At 33.9% G+C, this 20,424-nt stretch overlaps 2 protein-coding genes across 5 annotated transcripts in view; both read left to right on the top strand.

The window, feature by feature from the left end:
• The first annotated feature begins 313 nt into the window (after nt 1–313).
• LOC134276729 (uncharacterized) overlaps nt 314–20,424 on the top strand; it is a 108,227-nt gene continuing 88,116 nt past the window's right edge. Inside the window, exons 1-3 of one of the 4 annotated variants that reach the window (XM_062759040.1) lie at nt 314–673; nt 882–1,117; nt 3,370–3,529. In XM_062759040.1, the coding sequence (XP_062615024.1) occupies nt 409–673; nt 882–1,117; nt 3,370–3,529 (661 nt within the window). In that variant the 5' untranslated portion in view covers nt 314–408. The remainder of the gene's footprint in view (nt 674–881; nt 1,118–3,369; nt 3,530–20,424) is intronic. The other 3 variants (XM_062759024.1, XM_062759047.1, XM_062759016.1) reach the window with 3 other exon arrangements.
• LOC134276703 (uncharacterized) lies at nt 5,412–9,936 on the top strand. The gene has a single exon (XM_062758968.1). It carries the CDS (start codon nt 5,575–5,577, stop codon nt 9,934–9,936), a length of 4,362 nt encoding a protein of 1,453 aa, XP_062614952.1. The 5' UTR covers nt 5,412–5,574.

The raw sequence follows: 20,424 nt of genomic DNA on the forward strand, positions 1-20,424 counted from the left end.
AATGATATAAAAAATAATTGTTTCATGTACATTTTAAAAATTTCTTTGACGAGTAAAACAATATGCGTTTCTTTTTTTGTTGAGTATATATACATCCTAATTTAGACGTCATGCAATAGTGGAAACTGATTTTTGTTTTATAAAAGAAACATCTCCCAGTATTGGAAAATACATACAAGACAAATTTTGAGAAGCTAATGAATTTAAACCTCTCTATATAGGAGATCTTGTTTTTTGACTGGGCTGCTTTAAAACTTTACATTGAGATAACTTTGTACTTTAATATTCGACATTTTTTTTTCATTTTCAGAACATATGATGTTGCTAGCTGGGCATTCTGCAATAGCATAATTATAACAAAGTGAAAATATATTTATTGAACAACATCAATCTTAGTATCACTTCATTATGGCTTCATCTACTTCTACTGTACCTCCGAATAGAGGAGCACCGCCCACAGGAACCACGCCTACTGTGTCACCAGAGGAAACCAACTTTCTACGATTTGTCAATCTGGTTCTGAAGAGAGCACCAAAGGCCCTAAGAGTCCATTTTGATACAGTTCATCCTCCAAGTAACCTTGTTTCTGACCTAGTGACTCAGAAAACTACGCTGTCAAACTTGAAATCTAGAAAAATAATAAACCAGGTCCAGTGGGACACACTTTTTGGAGGTATATTGAAGACAATGTGAAAGAATGTGTTTAAACATGTTCCTTTCAATCCCAAACAACTTCCTTCGCTAATCCAAAGATAATGTTTTATGATAGATTAGTAATTTTAAAAATACGTAAGTAGATTATAAAGTATTTGCACTTCCTGTGTCAGTTAAAATATCAAAGATAAAAGATTTAAGACTTCTCTCTCTCTCAATTGTTTTAGTTAACAATCCTTCGTCAAAGGACTTTGACGTTACACTGTTAATCTGCCTTTTACGTAACATGAGTCCCTGTACACTAGCACCACCAGGAGGCTTTGATTGTCTACCCAATCAACAAGACGTTAGTGTTGGCGCTGATTTGGCAAGAATAAAATTTTACAGAAACACAGTTGCCCATTCAGCAGATGCAAGAATGGCCACAAATGAGTTTAATTCAAGCTGGACAGATGTAGAGGGGGTAAGCAAAACTATTTTAAGCTGTTTAAAAGAATCTAAAAATTATTTGAAAACAGAAGAAAAATATGTTACCTTACACGAAAAAAGATTGACTGGAGGAAATGTAATCCATCTAACAACTTTCTGAAATCTTATTTTGAGCAAAGTACCCGTGACAATATATTTCTGAATGCATGATATTGTGTTTTTGTACTAGACCTGAAAGTTTGACCTTCTTTTCAAATAATAAACCTTGGCCGATTCTTTATATACTGTGGTTTAATCAATTTTCGTTGTCATCAATTTTTGTGGATTTTGTAAAACAGATGTTTTCGAGGACACGTACACATGTAATTTCATGGAGAAAAGCATTACCTATGCAAATGAATACCCTTTTTCTTTATTTAATGAACATTTAAATTCATGGGTCGGCTCAACAACGAAATCCTCGAAAATTGGTGCTCAACGAATATTGATGAGACCACAGTAAAAGACAGAACTTCAAAATTCTTCATAAAAATGAGTCCAGATCAAGATCATCAAAACAATTTCAATTTCAAACATACAGGACTTGTGTATTAACCAGGGGCTGAGTTTCACAAAAATCGTAAGATTTGTCCTAAGATAGATCTTACGATCATATTAAGATCTGACTTATGAAAATCATAAGACTTTTCAGTGCTGTTTCACAAAACCATGTTAAGTATAAGAAATTTTATGACAAATCTTAATACAAATTTCATTCTTCAATTTCACAGGTCGCCCGCGTAGCGCAGTGGTTAGAGCGCCTGCTCTAGAGTCGCGAAGCAAGGAGTCAATCCTTACGTAGCGGGTTCGAATCCCACTGTGGAACATGGAGACCGGTTTTTTGGATGAGACCGTATAAACCGAGGTCCCGTGTCACAGTAGGTGCTTGCACGAAAAAGATCCCTCCCTGCTCAGTGGCCCTGAGTGCCGAGCATAGGACAAAATTTGCAGCTCTCCACCGGCAAGTGGTGGCGTCTCCATATGAGTGAAAAATTCTCGAAAGGGACGTTAAAAAATATACAATCAATCAATTTCACAGGGATTTTTTTTTCTTAAAAATGTGTAATATGCACAAAGTTTAGTTGCCTTTCCTGAATTTTTCAGATATACCTTGGGAAAAAAAACAAAAACATTTTATTGCATCAACTTAAATGTAATCAGGGTGTGTTTGTGTGTCGGGAGTTGGGTAAAAAAAAATACATTTGAAGCAAATTCATCACCATTAAAAATTGAATATAATTTGTTAAAATATATTCTTGCTCATAAAACAGTAGTTAGTTACAGACGAAATTTATGACATGTCTATTTAAATTAAGGCTCTTAGAATATCTGAATCTTTGCAATAAATAAATGCTTATTGCAATGAATCTTTTTAGAAACACCAAATTTCGAAGTTCGTTCAATGTTCGTTCATAAAATTCGATGTAGGTGTCTTTAAAACGCGCCAACTACTGCAACATAATATCAATGCTAACAGATGAAGAAAAGATACGAAAAAACAATTTCCAATCAAAATTTTATGATTTGAATACTGTTAAAAAAGAAGCAAGAGAGCATGTACATACAGCATCAAAGATATTAATATACCCTATCAATAAATAAACTACATGAGTCTCGAACACCAGATCTGGAATTACTTTAGGCATTTTAAAAAATGTTTAAATCAGCAACGCTTGGTTGTAGTTATTTTGATATTCTTGCTGGGTAGGGAATTCAAATTCAACAATTTTGAATAAAGTTATATGTAATGTATGGATTTTACATAAATGTATATAAATGGCCTTAAGAAGCAATTAGAAGGTGCAATTTCAGCTGAGAGGGGACACGAGCAAAGGAAAAATGCCTTGAAATGAATAAAGTGGAAAAACATAAAATTGGTACATTTTAGGTTTTCTATCCTTTATTTATTGGCAATCTATAACTGGGGGGTGGGGGTGGGGGCATCGTTCCGTCTAACCTAATATAGTCCAAAGGATTGTTCTATCACTATAAACCGTTTATCTTTAAATATCCTTAGATTTTTAGCCAAAATATATACTGTAACCAGTTTTACTTTAGACTTAAGAAATGTATCTAGTTGTCTTAAGATTTTGATAGATCTCAAGATTATCATTAAGATATGATAGTTTTGTGAAACAGCTGTGGTGCAATTTTAAGTTAATTTTCGGTCTTAAGACAGATTTCACATTCATACTTTTAAGACAGCTTTGTGAAACTGGCCCCAGCTTTGAAATCAAATATTTTCAGGCTATTGGAAGACTTGGAGGCTCTTCATTGCTTAATGAAACAAAAACATTAAGAATTTCTTCAATCGATGAATCTGAAAGAGAACTTCTTTTGGAGCTTCTTCTGGAAATTAAACAATTGAGATTAGTGCAGCAAGAAACCATCCCTGGAAATATTAGAGGTGATCTATGTTTATGAATAAATTTCATATAAAAACACAGAATTATTCGTTCTACTCTAAGAGTAAGTTTGAAGTTGTAACTAAAATGCAGTAATAACTGTCAAACTTCCAAGAAACGATCAATTTATTTTCAGAACAGAAAATTATGGGTTCTAATATCTTAAACAAAAAATGACTATACAAGGGCTTTTCAATAAATAATGTCGTCGGTGCTCGGAAAGAAGCAAAAAAAAGCTTTTCAATGATTTAGTCTTACTGATTTAACTTAAATATTCTCCTTTAATTAAAGCACATGTCAGCAGCATTTTTTTCTAACTTCTGATTGTTGTTAGAATTCATTTAAGGAATAACTGTCTAATTGTTTGATTTAATTATGTGATCAATCGATTGTGTTGCGTGATAATGTGCGTAATCGTCGGAGTCGTTTATGCAGAAATTATCAAGCAAGCCAATCGATTGATCATTCGTCATGAAATCAAAATATTTGATTGTTATTCCTTATATTTTCAAGTAATTTATTCCGCCAATTGACGTGCTACAAGCTTGCTTCTTGTCTCTATTTGTCCTACCCTGCACGTGATTTTTTTAACCACTCTTATTGATGATCTAGTATATTTGTGAAGAAATAAAGTACATTAACTATTTTTAATTTTATCTCGAACAAAGACATTGGAAATACAAATATTTTTTAAGTATTGTCCTTCGTATAGTACTGGAATATGACAGATCCTATGATTTCCTGGATTTGTTTCTTCTTTCTGAAAGGTGTTTTTTTTTTTTACCAAGTTTGAGAAATGAACCAAATCACAGCGTGACAGATCGGGCGAATAGTGTTGGTGTGACAAACATTAACTTTCTGTTTACCCCCATACACATTTACTCTTCAGGGAGTGTGGGTTTGGACGCTGCCATGAAGAAATTAAATGTAGTGGATTCCTGATTCTACTTCCTTCCTCTCATAAACCTTCGATTTTTTTGGAAAATTTCTTAACTCCTCCAGAAATTGTACTGCCTTCCCAAATAAGACTTTGAACAACAAGACTACTAAAATTCAGGAAAATGGCATATAAAACTGTCTTCATCCTCTTCCAAAACTTTGCTCTTTTCAGACTTTTCTATTTTTGTCAAATGAATCTTATAGTAATTTTTTTCGGAGGGTTTAAAGTAATTTCAAGTTTCATTATCTGTTTAAATTTCTGGCAAACGTGGAAAACTACACTTTCTGATTTTTAAAAATAATCGTTCAGATATTCTTTCACGCTGACAGTTTTACTCATTTTTCAAAACATATGGTGACCATTGAGTACTAAGCTTTTTTAATGTCAAGTGTTTCTTTAAAATAGTGCGAACTACTCCCAAATGGATGCCTATCAAATTTGTCACGTGTCAATCAATCAAACATCATCAGTGATAATATGTTGAATTTTGGCAAACAGAACATTGGTTATTGTGAGTCGTTGTCGCCAAGGACGGTTTACTCCTGTTTGATGCCCATTATATCATTATTGTTTATTTAAATTACACATTGGTTGCTGAAAATTTCACAAATTTCAGTGAATATTTCTTTTGGATTCTTAACAAGTTTTACAGCAATATCAAAGAAACGTTTAATTTCACTCTAGTTTACTGATTTTTAATCATTCATTTTTAATGCAGTGTCTCGAAAGCCCTTGTTTTCCTGCTTCTTACGATGAAAAATTGAAATGAAAAGTGGTAAAATAAAGTGATTTCAATACATTAAAGATTCCACCATGAGCGAAAGAAAAGCTTTATGCCATATGATATCTGTGTTGTATGTAATGGTGCTCAGGGCATATAGCCCTCGTAGTAAATGTTTAATTTTTGGTGAAACTATACATTCTTTGTATTCATATTTAGAGTTAATTGAAGAAAAACTCGTGTCCTGGAAAGAAGAAGAAGACGTTTTTGTAGAAATTAAAGCGTCCAAAGTTGTTGAAAACTTTATCAAAGAACATCCATGTGTTGTGTTGGTTGGTCATCCAGGGTCCGGAAAATCAGCTATTATTCATCACATAGCCCTAAAAATGGGAAAACAAGGATTTTCTATCATTCCTATTAACCGCCCCGATGAAATAACGAGCTATTACGACCGAAAAAATCCCCAAGTCTTTGTGATTGATGATCCATGTGGGGAATTTATTGTTGACGAACAAGCTGCTAATGTTTGGGTGAAGTATTCGAAAGACATCCAAACATGTTTGAATTTTCAACAAAAGGAAGACCAAGTTAAATCAAAACTTTTAGTTTCATGTCGTTTTTTTCTAAGTCTTACTCGGGCATTTCGTATGATAAAGATTTTCTCCAATTCCATAATCAGTTTAGAAAATCATGAAAATCAGTTATCTGTGAGTGAGAAAAAACAAATATTGTCTGCTCACGTTCAACATGAAATAGACTTATCTCATTTGGATTTAAAGAAGAATTTTGATTGCTTTCCATACCTTTGCAAAATATATGGCAATGCATTTATTGACTCAGCAAGCATGGGAGCCTTTTTTGAAAATCCTTTCATTGAGTTGGTTTCTAAGCTTGATGTTATGGTAAGGGATCCAAGATCAGAAACGATTCATGAATACTGCGCTTTAGTTTGTTGTGCCCTTGCAGAGGAAAAACTGAATTTATTGATAAATAGTAGAAAAGCTACAGCAGATGAACATCTACAAGAAATTTTCAATGCTTGTGACACAGATATTGATTCATCGAATTTACGATTAGCACTGGAAAAGCTGAAAGGTAAATACGTAAAAAAGGTTGGTTGCTCATTTTCGCTGATACATTCTAAACTTTTAGAAGTCATTGTATGGCATTTTGGAAAACGATGGCCTGAAACATTGATACTTCACTCATCGACGGAAATATTTCAAAACAGATTAAGACCTATTGGAAGACTACAAGAGGATTTGGATGACAAACAAGACCTATCTCTTTTAGAATTGGACAACAAATTTTTATCACTTTATGCTAAAAGAATAGAGAAGGACATTAATCAAGGAAATCTAAGAAATATATTCAAAAATCCATGTCTGCCAAATGAACAAATTGAAACGTGTTTGTTTGACCTGTTAGGAGATGGAAATGTTTTAAAGGAAGCTCTTTTAAAAACGAATTCTAGTTTATCATCAAGTAACACTGATACATACGCCTCATTTTCGAAGGAGAATTTGTTAGAGAAAACTCGAATAACGTTTCTTCATTGTGCAATTGCATACAACTGGGCAACGTTTTTGGAAAAACTGTTTGATGCAGAGAATGTGGTTTTGTATGAAACATTGTTTGCTCAAAGAGCAAGCACACTATATTTAGCTATTCTTAGTGAAAATTTACACATTGTGCAAATGTGTTTGAAGTATTATGGTACTGAAATCTTTAGCAATATTAGTGATTTCGTGGCTTTTGGAATGGAATTTGATACTTACTGCATATTTTGTGGCGCAAACCTTACGGATTCCAGTCATGACTTACATTGTCTAGTTACGCTAATTCCAATCCCTATGCTCGTTTGTATTACTGGGAAGTTAGACATATTAGAATTTCTGATACAGATTGCAGTGATCTCATCAGCTGATTTAACTTCAGAATTTCAATTTTTTAATGAGAGAGTTTCACCATTGGTAGTGGCCAGTCTGTATGGACACACCGATATTGTTCAATATCTTCTTCAACATGGAGCATCTGTGAACTACCAGGATCAAGATGGTATTACAGCTCTTCATGAGGCCTGTCAAGAGGGAAATGAAGAAGTCATTCGAACTTTACTTTCCTTTGGCGCTGATGTTAATCTAAAAGATAACGATGGAGAAACACCGATTTCTCTTGCATGCATCAATGATTTTACGGCTATTGTTGATCAATTGCTGCGTAATGGAGCAGATATAAATGTAAGTGACACCCATGGATTGACACTAATACACAAAACTATTTCTGCAGGACACATACAAACTGCTCAGTTTCTTATTGAAAATGGATGTGATATCAACATAACTTCTGAGAATGGTGAAACGTCCTTTTCTCTTGCTTGTTTTCATGGAAATTGTTGTATATTGAAACTGTTACTAATGAAGGAAATAAAGAAGGAACAAATACAGGATGGTATGTTGAAAGCTTGCGTAAAAGGGCATACAAATATTATTTCCATACTTACAGATCACGGAGCAAAGGTGAATTTTCAAAATTCCAGAGGTTTTTCAGCTCTCCATTTTAGCTGTGCACACGCACATCCCAATCTTGTTACTGAACTGATCTCCAAAGGAGCAATTCCAAATATTCAATCAGATGATAAACAAACGCCTCTTCATTGCGCCTCACATCAGTTATGCGAAAAATGTGTTTCAATTCTACTCAGGAACAATGCAACAATAAATGCTCTTGATCACTTAGGAAGATCAGCTCTTCATTACGCATTACAAACAACAGATTTTGAGGAATTCTTTTACAATGAAATAGACGAAATTGAAGGTAGAATAAAGAATGTTTTTTCCTACGATCTATATTTAGCTAAAGATATGCCTAAAACAAAGGTAAAAACTCACACCTTTAATTTTCCGTTTCTAGTCAATGTTAAATCCGAAAAGTTTCTTCATTCTAATCATGAGGTTTCAGAGAATCTTGAAAAAGTAATAGATATCCTCATTAAGAATAAAATCAAGATAAATACAGCTGACATCAACAATTGTTCCCCTTTACATATGGTTTGTGCAGGAAATTTTCCAAAAATAGTCAAAACACTTATTCATCATGGATCCAGTGTTAATGCACGCTCCAAAAGAGGTCACACGCCTTTGCATATAGCATGCATAAGTGGTAATCTTTTCACAGTAAACCTACTTGTAGAGAAAGGTGCGAACATCAACGCTAGAGACATACAAGGTTTCGTCCCTTTTCATTTAGCTTGCTTTATGGGACATACGCATATAGTGACAACACTTTTGAAAAGTGGTGAAAATGTTAATATTACAGACAAAACTGGATTGACACCCTTACATATAACTGTAAAAAGTGGCAATCAATGTATGCTTTGTTTCTTATTAGCCAATGGCGCAATTGTGAATGCAAGAGATGATAATGATTTGACACCATTAATTTTGTGTGGTTGCCAAACTGATAAGATTTTTGTTCAGGAATTATTAAAATATGGGGCAAATATTAATGACGAAACAAGTGAAGGATTAAATGCTCTAACAATGGCAATTACAAATGGTAATTATAACATAGCTGACGAACTGCTCGAAAGAGGTGCTTATTTTCATCAAAGTAATTATATGTATTTATTACGACGTTTAATAGGAAAAGAAGACATTGATCGGTTTTTGGACAAATATAAGAATATCGTGCTTAATTTCAGAAATGAAGAGGGACAGTCACTGCTCCATCTGGCAGTAATAATGGAAAACGTACACTGGGTTGACAGACTACTTGATCAGTCTGATTTATTAGAAGCAATTGACAAAGAAGGACACATTGCTTTCTTTTACGCGATTCACAATAGGTATTACAGGATAACCCAAATATTTCAAACAAAAAAAATGCTTAAAACTGTAAGTTTTGCAGAACTTCAAAAAGCGTGTGAGAAAGGAGATACTGTTTATGTAGTGAAATTATTACAGTTTTGCGGAGAATATGCATGTTTACAAGATAAAGATAGAGAAAGCCCACTGCAAATAGCTTTTAATCATGGCAACCATGATACTGTACGAGTGATACTGAGAAATGAAGTGTACTGGAGTTCGAATGCATGTGACAAAATAGTTACAGCAGCTTTAAATCACGCTAAGATATTTGAGCTGTATAACATTATTCTAGCGAAACTTCCCGATGAATTGTGGAGCTTGCACATAAGCACGATACCTTGCCTCTCTCGAGAACGTGAAGAAACGAGTCAACTTAACTGGATCAGTCAGGCAGAGGATTTAGATGCATGGTGTAGATCTACAATTTTCGATCGAAGCATCTTTCAGTTGGAAATTTGGCCACTTCTGTTTTTAAGGAGAGATAGAAATCGAATATTTGAAAACATTTGTACAAAACGAGATAAAATGCATGAATATCTGAATTTTCTATCAGGTTCAGATATTCTAGGAAATACCTTCTTGCATTATATATGCTTAATATCACATGAGCACTTTATTTTTGAAGAACTTTTACCTATAGAATCCGATAACCGTTTGGTTCAAGACCTAGTTAATCGACAAAACCTAGCAGGGTGTACACAACTTCAAGAGCTATTTAATCGACAAAACCTAGCAGGGTGTACACCACTTCATTATGCAGCTCATAGTTGTAAGACAATGACTCATCTTTTTGCTCTCGGTGTTGACATTAGAACAAAGGACAAATCTGGTAATGATGCCTATCATTATGCCTATGGACATGTTCCTCCATATTTGTAATATTATGAGAGTTTTTAAAAGAAAATTACGTAATGACAATTTGTATACATATTCTGATACAAAATACTAGAAATCAACACATATGCAATGCATTCAGATCTTATATCAGGTATACTTCATACATTTTATGATGCATCAGGTTAAATAATGTTTACAAAAATATTTGTGCTATAATTCATTTGCTTAATTAAAATTCTGTAAGATAAAAATGACTAAATTCATCAAAAGGATTATTTACCCGTAAATGTTTTGATTTTTTTAATAAACATTTTACAATTTCACATTTAATCGAAATATATTTTTGCATAATCAATTATACTTTTTAAAGTTTCAATAGTAATGAATGATAATTATGCTTTACATTTATCCTATCAATTTTTAACCATTGTAATTACCCTACTTTTGAAAATGATTTCTCGCAATCAAAGTGGTGCATCACATAACAATTTGATATCAAAAAATTATAAGAAATGCTTTTTAACCTTCATATGTTAGGGATATAACCATTGAAAAAAATATGTGTATTGATAAAAAGATCTTTCAATTTGAACCATGCATTATAATTTTATTTTCTAAATAATTTGGATTTTTATTAAGATATACAGTAAAACTCGTTTATATACTGACACGCAAAAGAAACGCAACTAGCAGTAGTCTACAAATGTTTGATTTTTTATATCATGATTTTTAAAAGCGAATAAAGTAAGGCTTAACTCACTTTTCAGAACATCAGAGATTTGATAAAAATCATAAATGTTTATCTGTTCACTTTACTAAGTAAAATATTACTGTTAAAACACCCCCCTTCCAGCCATTCTAGTAGAACGCGCGAGACTGCCCTAAACAACAATTGCAGCTTAATTTCTACGATACAATAGGTTCATTAATATCGAGATCTGAGTGAAGGAATTATCCTTTGGCATTTTCAAATGCCCGTTTTTCAGATGATTAGGTCGAATTTTCTCTAATTTAGAGCAGTGTGGCCACCCTTGTACTTCCGGTACAAGGATGTCCTTTATGCATATGATACGTAAGACCCTTTTGAGGCTTAATGTAGTGAAATTTTGCATTAGCAACTCTCCATCAACTTTACATAAAAAATTTTCCAGCTAGAGCCATGGAAATGCGTACACATACCATTTTCAAGTAGCCTTAGCATCGTTACGGGAAACGAAAGGAGAGTTTATTTTTTGAAATAATGCTGCATTACTTATGATGAACAGTAAAAAAAACCCTCAAAACTCCAGAATATTGCCAAATGATTTGTTAAACATGCAATTTTTGATTTATGTTAAGCAGACTCAAACTTGACTTCCGGTTATGGTATGGAAATCGTTCAACCGTTAAATTACCGATGTTTACCAAAATGAAGATATTCATAATTTTAAGATACAAAATTCTTTACTTTACATATTTATTTCCCCCTAAAGTCGGGTGTTGCGTTTCTTTTGCGTGTCAGTATAGCAATGTTCTGGGGAACTGTGAATATACTATATCCGTAATTTGTGTAACGAATTCGTATAACCATATATTGCAAATTCGCAATATGCATGTTTTCCTTCAAGTATAACTACCAACTATGTTAGGAAAGCAACTAACACAAAACATACCTTTGATAACTACGGTTTTCTTATGCGTTAAATTTTATATACAAATACTAAAAGCAAATCTTTGAAAGTTCGTTATAAAAGATGTTAATTAAACTATATTTTACCTCAACGGGACTCAAAATCAGTTTGCTATATCCGAAAATTTGTTATATCAGAGTTCGTTATAGCCGTTAAATTTTACAAATATTTGTTAAGAATTTTACCGGGGACCCAGAAAATCTTCGCTATAACCGTGAATTCGCTATATTTGTGTTCGTACGAAACGAGTTTAACTGAAGATGCATTTTTTTTCAGAAGAAATTCATAGTACTTGAATTAATTGTTAAATTATGTCTGATAGATCCCTTTATGGAGTTTTATGAAGAGACTTACTTTTACAGTTGACGACTGACTTTTACAATTTAAACACATACAAACTCCATATACTAAAATGTAAAAGTCAGCTGTCGAATGTGAAAGTAAGTCTCTTCATAAAACTCCAAAGATATGACGTTGAATAAATATGTTATGACGAAAGTTTACGAATTGTGTGTGCTTCTGGTATATTGCATTTTAGTTTTTGAAGTAATTTCATTATTTAAAAAAAATCATCTCTCTGTACAAGTTATGTTTCACTTTAAATACATGCTTAAGTGAACGCGTGTACTGTGTACTCTACCTTGTATATGTAATGGTTGTCTAGCAAATCTTTTTGGATGCTTCATTATAACTACAAACGTAATAGTATTCCGTTATGTTACCTTTTTTATGTATCTTTACAATATTTTTTTTTAGATTTCTTGCTTTCACGTTTTGTACCATTATTTCTGTATGAAACCAATTAAAATTAACACATAGACAATCATGGCATACAAATATTAAAGGACCACCTCGTCTCAAACAGCACGCATGATGTTGAATAATCACTCATATCTTATTGCTACCCTTTCAGAAAGGGAAATTTTAACAGTGCAATACAGAATTTTACAGGAAATTTTTCGTGTGAAATTTAGGTTGAAAATATCTAACCTTATGTGAGGGTTGTCCGTGAAGAACGTGAACGTGAATGACGTCGTATGTAAGTTATAAATACCAAGAAAAAGCTGAGCAGTGCTAAAAGTTAATGAAAAAAGTTTCGTTTACAATTTGTCTTCAATATGTATCCATTTAATGAAAGCGGGAAAACTTTTTGTTGAACATTTGCCGTCATTCTCGCGAGAACGAAACTTTGCTAAGTGATGCATTGTGGGTCAAAATTACTGCAGCAAAAAATTCTAAAGAATGAATGTGCAGTAGTCCGAATTTTCTCTTCGCCCAGGCGTTGTCGTTAGAGCTCACAGTTACGAGCGTCGTTTTGCGACGATCACTGCACTCGCTTGTAGTAAGCGAGACTATAAAGTCAGCTTACGAAAGAAGTCGACCTTATAAAATAAGTAAGGTCTAGGCTAAAAAGAAAAGTAATAAATAAAGGCTGTTGTTTTTTTTCGAGTGGCAAGCCATTCAGAGGCTAACCAGCAACAGAGGTTAGCCACCACAGCTGTAATCCGTCTTGTCGACCTGTCTGGCAACCAGGCTGTTGTGTGCAGTGTGTCTGCCTGAATAAGGCTAACAGTGTGCACAGCAGTTGACGGGCTGTCACTTGTACTGACTGTGTCCTGAATGAGGCTGCAGTACAAGCGTCAGTCCGAGGTTTGCCAGCGTTAGGGATAGTCTACCCACTGTCATAATGATCTGTAATTATTTGATTCACCTTTGAATATTGTCGTCGTGATTATTAACCTAGATAAGGTTGGCCATTTATTTGTATATTTTGCAGGCCTTTGTTATCATTTGTCAATCATTTATTAAGAAAAATTATATTATATTGCAAATCATCCCCCAAAACCTAGAATCGACAAGGTACGATCCCCGATTGCTATCTTATATTCCGTTCGACACGTTACAAAATTTTGTGGCAGCGGTGGGATTTGGGGTGCTTAATTTTATTTCTAATAATTTCCTTGTTAACTTTAGTACAAACTGTAGCTACCAAAAATCGTATTTGTTAGTATGGATAGTATGAATGACCTTACTAAAATTGAAAGAGATCTAAGTAAGCTTCAGGCTAGCTTCGATGAAAGTAAAAGAAAGACCGCTAAAGATTCAGGTCTACCTGAAAGCAGGCGTACAACCTTAGATGATGAATATTATGAGGCAATTGGTGCGAAATCTAAATTAGTTAGGACGACCACTCTACATACTGATATATCTCAAAGAAGAGAGCTTGAGAGCCGCATTAGCGTAGGTAGATCTGATGACAAGACTCCAGATAGGTTTTCCTTAACAAGTACACCTTATATTAGAAATAAGCAGGATGACCCTCTGTTTACAAATATTACTACACGCAGACCTGATGTAAGGGCAAATGTTGATCAACATGTCAACCATGTTTAGCCAGATAAGTTTGCTGGTACTACCTCATGGTTAGACTTCAAATCTCATTTTGATGTATGTGCTGAATTGAATGGTTTGTCAACCTCTGAGAAAGGCATGTACTTAGCTGTTTCCCTACTAGGTCGAGCACAGGCTGTGCTGGGTAGTCTTACACAAGGAGAAAAATGTAACTACAGGTTATTATCCAGGTCACTGGAGGACTGGTTTCTGCCACCTAACCAAACAGAGTTGTACAGGGCTCAATTACGAGAAAGGAGACAGCGGGCTTCTGAAACATTACCAGAGTTAGGGCAGGATGTACGCAGGCTGCCCAAGCCCGCGTATCCTACTGCCCCGATAGATGTCAGAGAAACCCTTGTGAAAGAGCAACTTGTTGATGTATTGAAGGACAGCAACATGAGGATCCGCATCAAACAAGCCAGGCCTGTTAACCTGAATGATGCGATACGCCATGATGTGCAGTTAGATGCATTTAATTCTGCTGAAAGACGTCTCCAGGAAGATAAAGGTTATTTAAGAGAGGCCAACCAGCCATTGGAATCAGACAAAGACACTGTAACCACGCTGTTGAAGGTAGTACGTGACATGCAAGAGGAAATGAAATCAATGAAGATGGCAGTACAAAACTCAAAATCTACAAAGAGTACATCGTCAAACATAATTTGCAACTTTTGCAAGAAAAAGGGCCACATGAAGAAAGATTATTACTCTTATCAAAATATGCAGAAGAAGTTAAGGTTTCAAGAGAAAGAAAAGCCCACCTATTTTCCAAGACAATGTATGGGGGCAGACAAAGATGCAAGTAGAGCTGGTGTAAGTCGGAAGGCAGGGGAAGCCGGTATATTTGTTGATGCTACGATAAAGGGTAATAAAGTGAAGTTTCTAATCGACACTGGGGCAACCGTTAGCATCATTTCCCCATCACCATGGGATGGGTGATACAAAGACAGTTCTTGACAAGGTCAACCAGGACGTTCTTGCGGCAGATGGGACTGCAATGAATGTAGAAGGTTCTATCTCAATTTCTTTACTGTCGTCTGCCCTAACAATCAATCAGAAATTTACAGTAATTGATGTTGGCATTGATGGCATATCAGGACTTGATTTTCTTACTACTAACAATTGCTCGCTTGATTTGCCAAATTCTTCTATGCTGATAGGAAGCAAGCGGGTAAAATTGTCATTTGAAGGGAAAATAGGTTGCTGTTAGGGTACCCTAGCTGCCAATATCACAATCTCTCCATGTAGCGAAATAATTCCCATGTGTGATGTTTTTGCACCTGTGTATGAAAAGGACAGTCACATTTACAAGGTAGGATAGCTGCCTTCTCATGTACAGGACCTGTATCAGGTCAAGCAAGGAATTGACCACAGGGGATGCCAAGGCAGTAAGAGGACTGTTAAGAAAGTATTCGAGTCTATTTGCTGCGACTGATGCTGATCTTGGTCAAACCAAGATAACGGAACATACTAATCGATACTGGTACGAAAACTCCCATTAAGCAGCATCCAAGACGATTGCCAATACATATGCAGGAAGATGCAGACCGTCATGTTGACGACATGCTAGTCCGATTTTATATCCTTTTTCAGAAAGAGGACAGAATGAACAAAATTTCAACAATTTTGGCTTTAAAATTTACAGAGCGCAAGTTTGTTCAGAAACAATATTGACATATTTCATTGATAATATCATTCTACACATTATATCAAAATATTGATCCTGAACACACATGCACTCTTTGACTTTTACTCAAAATATCGACAAAATATGTCCATTTTTCTGTAAAATTCATAAAAAACTGAATTTTACGTCATGTTTGTGATGTCATTACGTACATATGGCGTCATTACTTATGAAAATTTTCAGTGCTCTGAAGTCAGCATATACTCCCCTGTTTCAAAACTTAATTAAATATATCTCCATCAAAGTTTGATTGGGGGGGGGGGGGCAAATCTTGGTTATTAATGAATAAAGTTCTTTGCTGCAATAATAAAGACGGAGTAGCCTTATATGGTAGAAATTTATTAAGTTATTCATATCAAGCGAAAACTGGGCGAGCCTTATCGACAACAAATTGGCAAAGGGAATGTCGGACTTGCACATTGATTGAAATGATTTTTTTTGTTATAAAACTATAGACCCACAATGCATCACTTTCTTAAGCTAAGTTCCCGCGAGAATGACAACAAAAGTTCAGGAAAAAAAACCCAAAAAACCTCGCCTTGGTTTAAAAGAGATTTAATACCACAGAGTCCGACACGTCTACTTCAAACTTGGATATTTTACTTGAAAAAGACACTAATGGTAATCTAACAACAAAGCTACGAGGGTTGATCCAAAAGTTCGTGGAATTTCTTCATATTTCATTCATTTATAATTGAAATTGATTGAAAATTACAAATGAGAATATAGACACTTGTTGAATATCTTAAATAAAAAAAAATATTTTAAATATTCGCGATAGTTACTCTATGGCAGTTGCCATAGAAACGGATCTTTTGGAATGCGGGGGAGACATCAACACGTTTATTATCAATTTAATTCTTAATTCTTGAAATGAGAATAAAATCGCCCTATGTGTTATAGAAAATGAAAATTATGCCATTATTACGATTGCTTGATCTTTTATTAACCTTTGTGTGAGATTTTTACTGATTTTACTGGATATTTAGTTCATTAGTTGAAGATTTATTGTTCATCTTTAGGTTGTAAGACAACGTCAAATTTCGGTCAAGTCATAAGTTTTATGAAAAATCCCGGGATCTTTTTATCTTAAGCGTGTATATTATTGACATAGGATTGGAAAAAATGTATTTAGCTACTCGGTTCCAGTGTCTAAGAAATTTAAGAAAAATAGAACTCCCATGGACGTTGATTAAAGGTGTGGCCGACTTTTGGAAGCTCTATTTTAAGTGTTTACCCCCTAGACAAATTAAAATTAAGCGTTAACTTAATGGACGTTGTCGGCTGACGTACTGTTCTTGACATTGCTACTGAAATTGGAACTTCATATGGAAAGATGGGAAGTATTTTGAAATATAAGTGAAAAATGAAGATATTAAAGTTGGTACGACATGATACCCAGGCTTTTCTTGAGAAAAAAATGGACAAAGGGCAGTATTTTGTAGAATTACGTATTCGAATTAGGGTAGGGTGAGATGCTTCTGAAACATGACGTAACATACCTAACTTGGCGTTACGTCGAAGTCTCCCCCGGGTTTCACAACTATCCATTTTCAGAAAGCTCGTGTGACCTTATTGGTAATGGGAACGGGTCGAAATTTTTTCAATATTGTTGAAGTATGACTCTATATTATAAACATGCCTATTGTTTGTTTTCATCAAATTACGATAAAATTTTAGAAAGAAATTCCACGAACTTTTGGATCAACCCTCGTATATGATAAACGTGATGACTTTAACTTTTCTATCGTCAACTTCCCTTACTTATGCAGCAATATACCTTCATCACCTGCATACGGAGTATTTATATCTCAGTTGATTCGATACGCAAGAGCATGCTCTACGTATGAACAATTTCTTAAACGAAGTAAATTATTGACAAGCAAGTTGATGAAACAAAAATACCAAAAGTCTCGTTTAAAGTCATCAATTCGTAAATTCTATGGTCGATACAATGACCTTGTCAGCAAATACAATTTATCATTGAATGAAATGCTGGCTGACGTTTTTCATACCAATTGTTAGTCCATACACTGAATTGACCACGGATTTTTTCGTTATTTCCTGATTATGACAACGAGCACTTGGCGGGTGTGACCGGTCGGCAGGGAATGCTCACTCCTCCATGGCACCTGATCCCACCTCTGATGTTTCGGAGGTCCGTGTTTGCTCTGCTCTTATTTAGTATATTTGTTTAATGGACTGAATTGACTGAAGATTGAATACTGTTAGTTATTTCCATATTTTATTTTGCAGATAAGTTAAAAAGAAATAATGAAAAAAAAAACATTGAAAGTAATTTTGGTAATACAACTCACAAACGACGTCCTGTGACGTTTGATCTAGACGAACATTATAGGCGTGCTGTTTGATGAGCTTGATTTTAATTGAAAACTGAATAAGTATCTGCGCGCCCTTCAACGGTAGTACCTACAACATATTACATTGCTGTGCTTAACTAGGTACATGCAATACTACTGAGTACATTCTCGTAAATTCATAGGTTTATGTCAATGAATTGCCTATCAGCCTCTTTCCCTTTTCATATATCAAATAAAGTTAATACTAGAAGTGCTTTCATTTTCTACTTAAATAATCGTTTTGAGAATCCAGGTATTGGAAAACAGGATTTGAGATATACAAGTAAGCTTGAAGTTGTTTATAAAAAATGCTAAATAAAAACATAACTTTTCAATTCCTTAAAAAATATCTAAGATTTTGTCTACTCCATATAATTCATAACCCAAATTGCTTTAAAATTTTCATAATAGAAACATGAGCAATATTCTATGTTAAGATAGAAAATTTCGATCTTAAAATTACAATGCAGAAAATAGGAATAAGGTTTTTTAAGTCTCATAAGCCATAAGTTTATTGGAGTTGGCATTTGGGGACATTGACCACGACAAAATGATTACAGAGTATGTATGGATTCATGTGTGCAACTAAAAAGGAAGAATTATGATCTATTATAAATCATCTAATTATATCAATATGTACATGTACATATATTCATGTTGTATTATACTTTTATGAACCTTTTTGAACTCAAGTAGCATTTTAAATAAAACACATTTAAATATATTGTTTTTGTGCTGTGATAGTGAATTGCTCCATAATTGCATTTCATTTTAATGTATCTCGTACCTTGCTAACGTCAGGAAACCTTAAACGATGAATGAATCAACTACCTAAAATATTAGAGAGGCAGCATACCCTTAATCTCAGATAGGTATTTTTTAATTATTGATTCTTGTTTTGAAGGAGCGTAGAATAATGCGTAATTATATATCGAAGAATCAGAGGTCTATGAATATGTGAGAAAAATTTAAAATATATTAATTCTTGATAGAAGTCTTAGCTGACATTTTCTTTTTATCCAAATTACTTATACTGTAAAACTGTTTCCGTGAAATTTACAATTCAAAAATAAGAATGACATATACTTCAGTAAATGTATGTCTCCCATCTGAAATAACATGGCAACATTGTAGTTATAGCTGAATATAAAGGTGAATATAAAAAAAAGTATATGAAATGAAAATAAATACAGTTTTTGTACGTTCCAATAAAATTATAATGACAAGGTGAAGAGACCCTAACTTCCCTCTCGAAAATCTTTAACTTATATCGAGACGTTACCAATGCAAAATAAGATTTGGAGAAACTCATGTATTTCATTTACATTTGTCATATCCTCTTAGAAGAGAAACACCGACATCTTACAAACCAATGTAGCTCACCTTAATTTCCTCTATCTCGATAGTTTCCTCGGGACAAGTGATTGCACCCATATAAAGTTTAAAATCGAAGAAATAAGTATATTTGTAAAGAGAACGCATAGTTTTTTAACCAATTTGTTATTGAAAATTGCTCATGTCAATTTTATTGTAATCACTTACAATGTTATAAAAAATCAAATAAATAGAAGAAAATACACCATAATACTTCAGACAGATTAGGAAACATGTTGTCATGAGTCAGTGATTAACCGTTTTACAAAATGCTCGTAGTGTGCGCCTTGTCCATATGGGGAAAAGTTACTTTTTACAGCTTGAAAAAAACACCTGTGCAATCAAGTTATTAGGTAGTGCGATTTAATAAGTGTCTTGTATTGAGATTTAGAGAGAGAGGAAGAGAAAGATTCTTCTTTAAATTTATTCAAATGTCACTTCAAAGAAATAAACGAGCATTCATGGTAGACAATATCTTGTTAGATGATGTATTAAATGGCAACCTTAACCAAATTATCTTGCACTGCTTTTATTTTATATATGTAACATGTATAAAGCAAGCAATTTCATTTGGGGGGCACAACCAAACATTTTTAGTTCAGATTCACTACCAAACAATTCTTTAGGAAGCCAAAATGATTTCTTTTTATTGAGGGGACACAAGTATACAGCAGCTAAGTTTCTGTAATATAATATATTGATTAATATTGACTTCAGGAGGGGGGCTTACCCCCAACCTCTTGATTATAAAAAAGGCTGAAAATGTGCATTTATGTAGGGTGGTACATTTCTCTAAGTAAAGTTCTTTTCTTTTTTTAAAGTTATGCTCCTCTATGTCGTTGTTTGTAAACCATGCATCAATCGTCAAACTATAAAATTAAAAGATACTTTTTATACTTTGACCATCCACACACAGAGTTATCTTGACCGAAGGTCCAATATACATATAAAACTAAAACCGAAATTATAACTTGCTTCTATGTAAGGAAAAATATATGTTCAATATCCTGTTGTAAAAGAAAAAAAAGATTGATTCCAGAATACC

Source organism: Saccostrea cucullata, unplaced genomic scaffold (assembly GCF_032062105.1).
Source record: "Saccostrea cucullata isolate Sc308-1 unplaced genomic scaffold, CSIRO_AGI_Scuc_v1 ctg2261, whole genome shotgun sequence".
Lineage (NCBI taxonomy): Eukaryota > Metazoa > Mollusca > Bivalvia > Ostreida > Ostreidae > Saccostrea > Saccostrea cuccullata.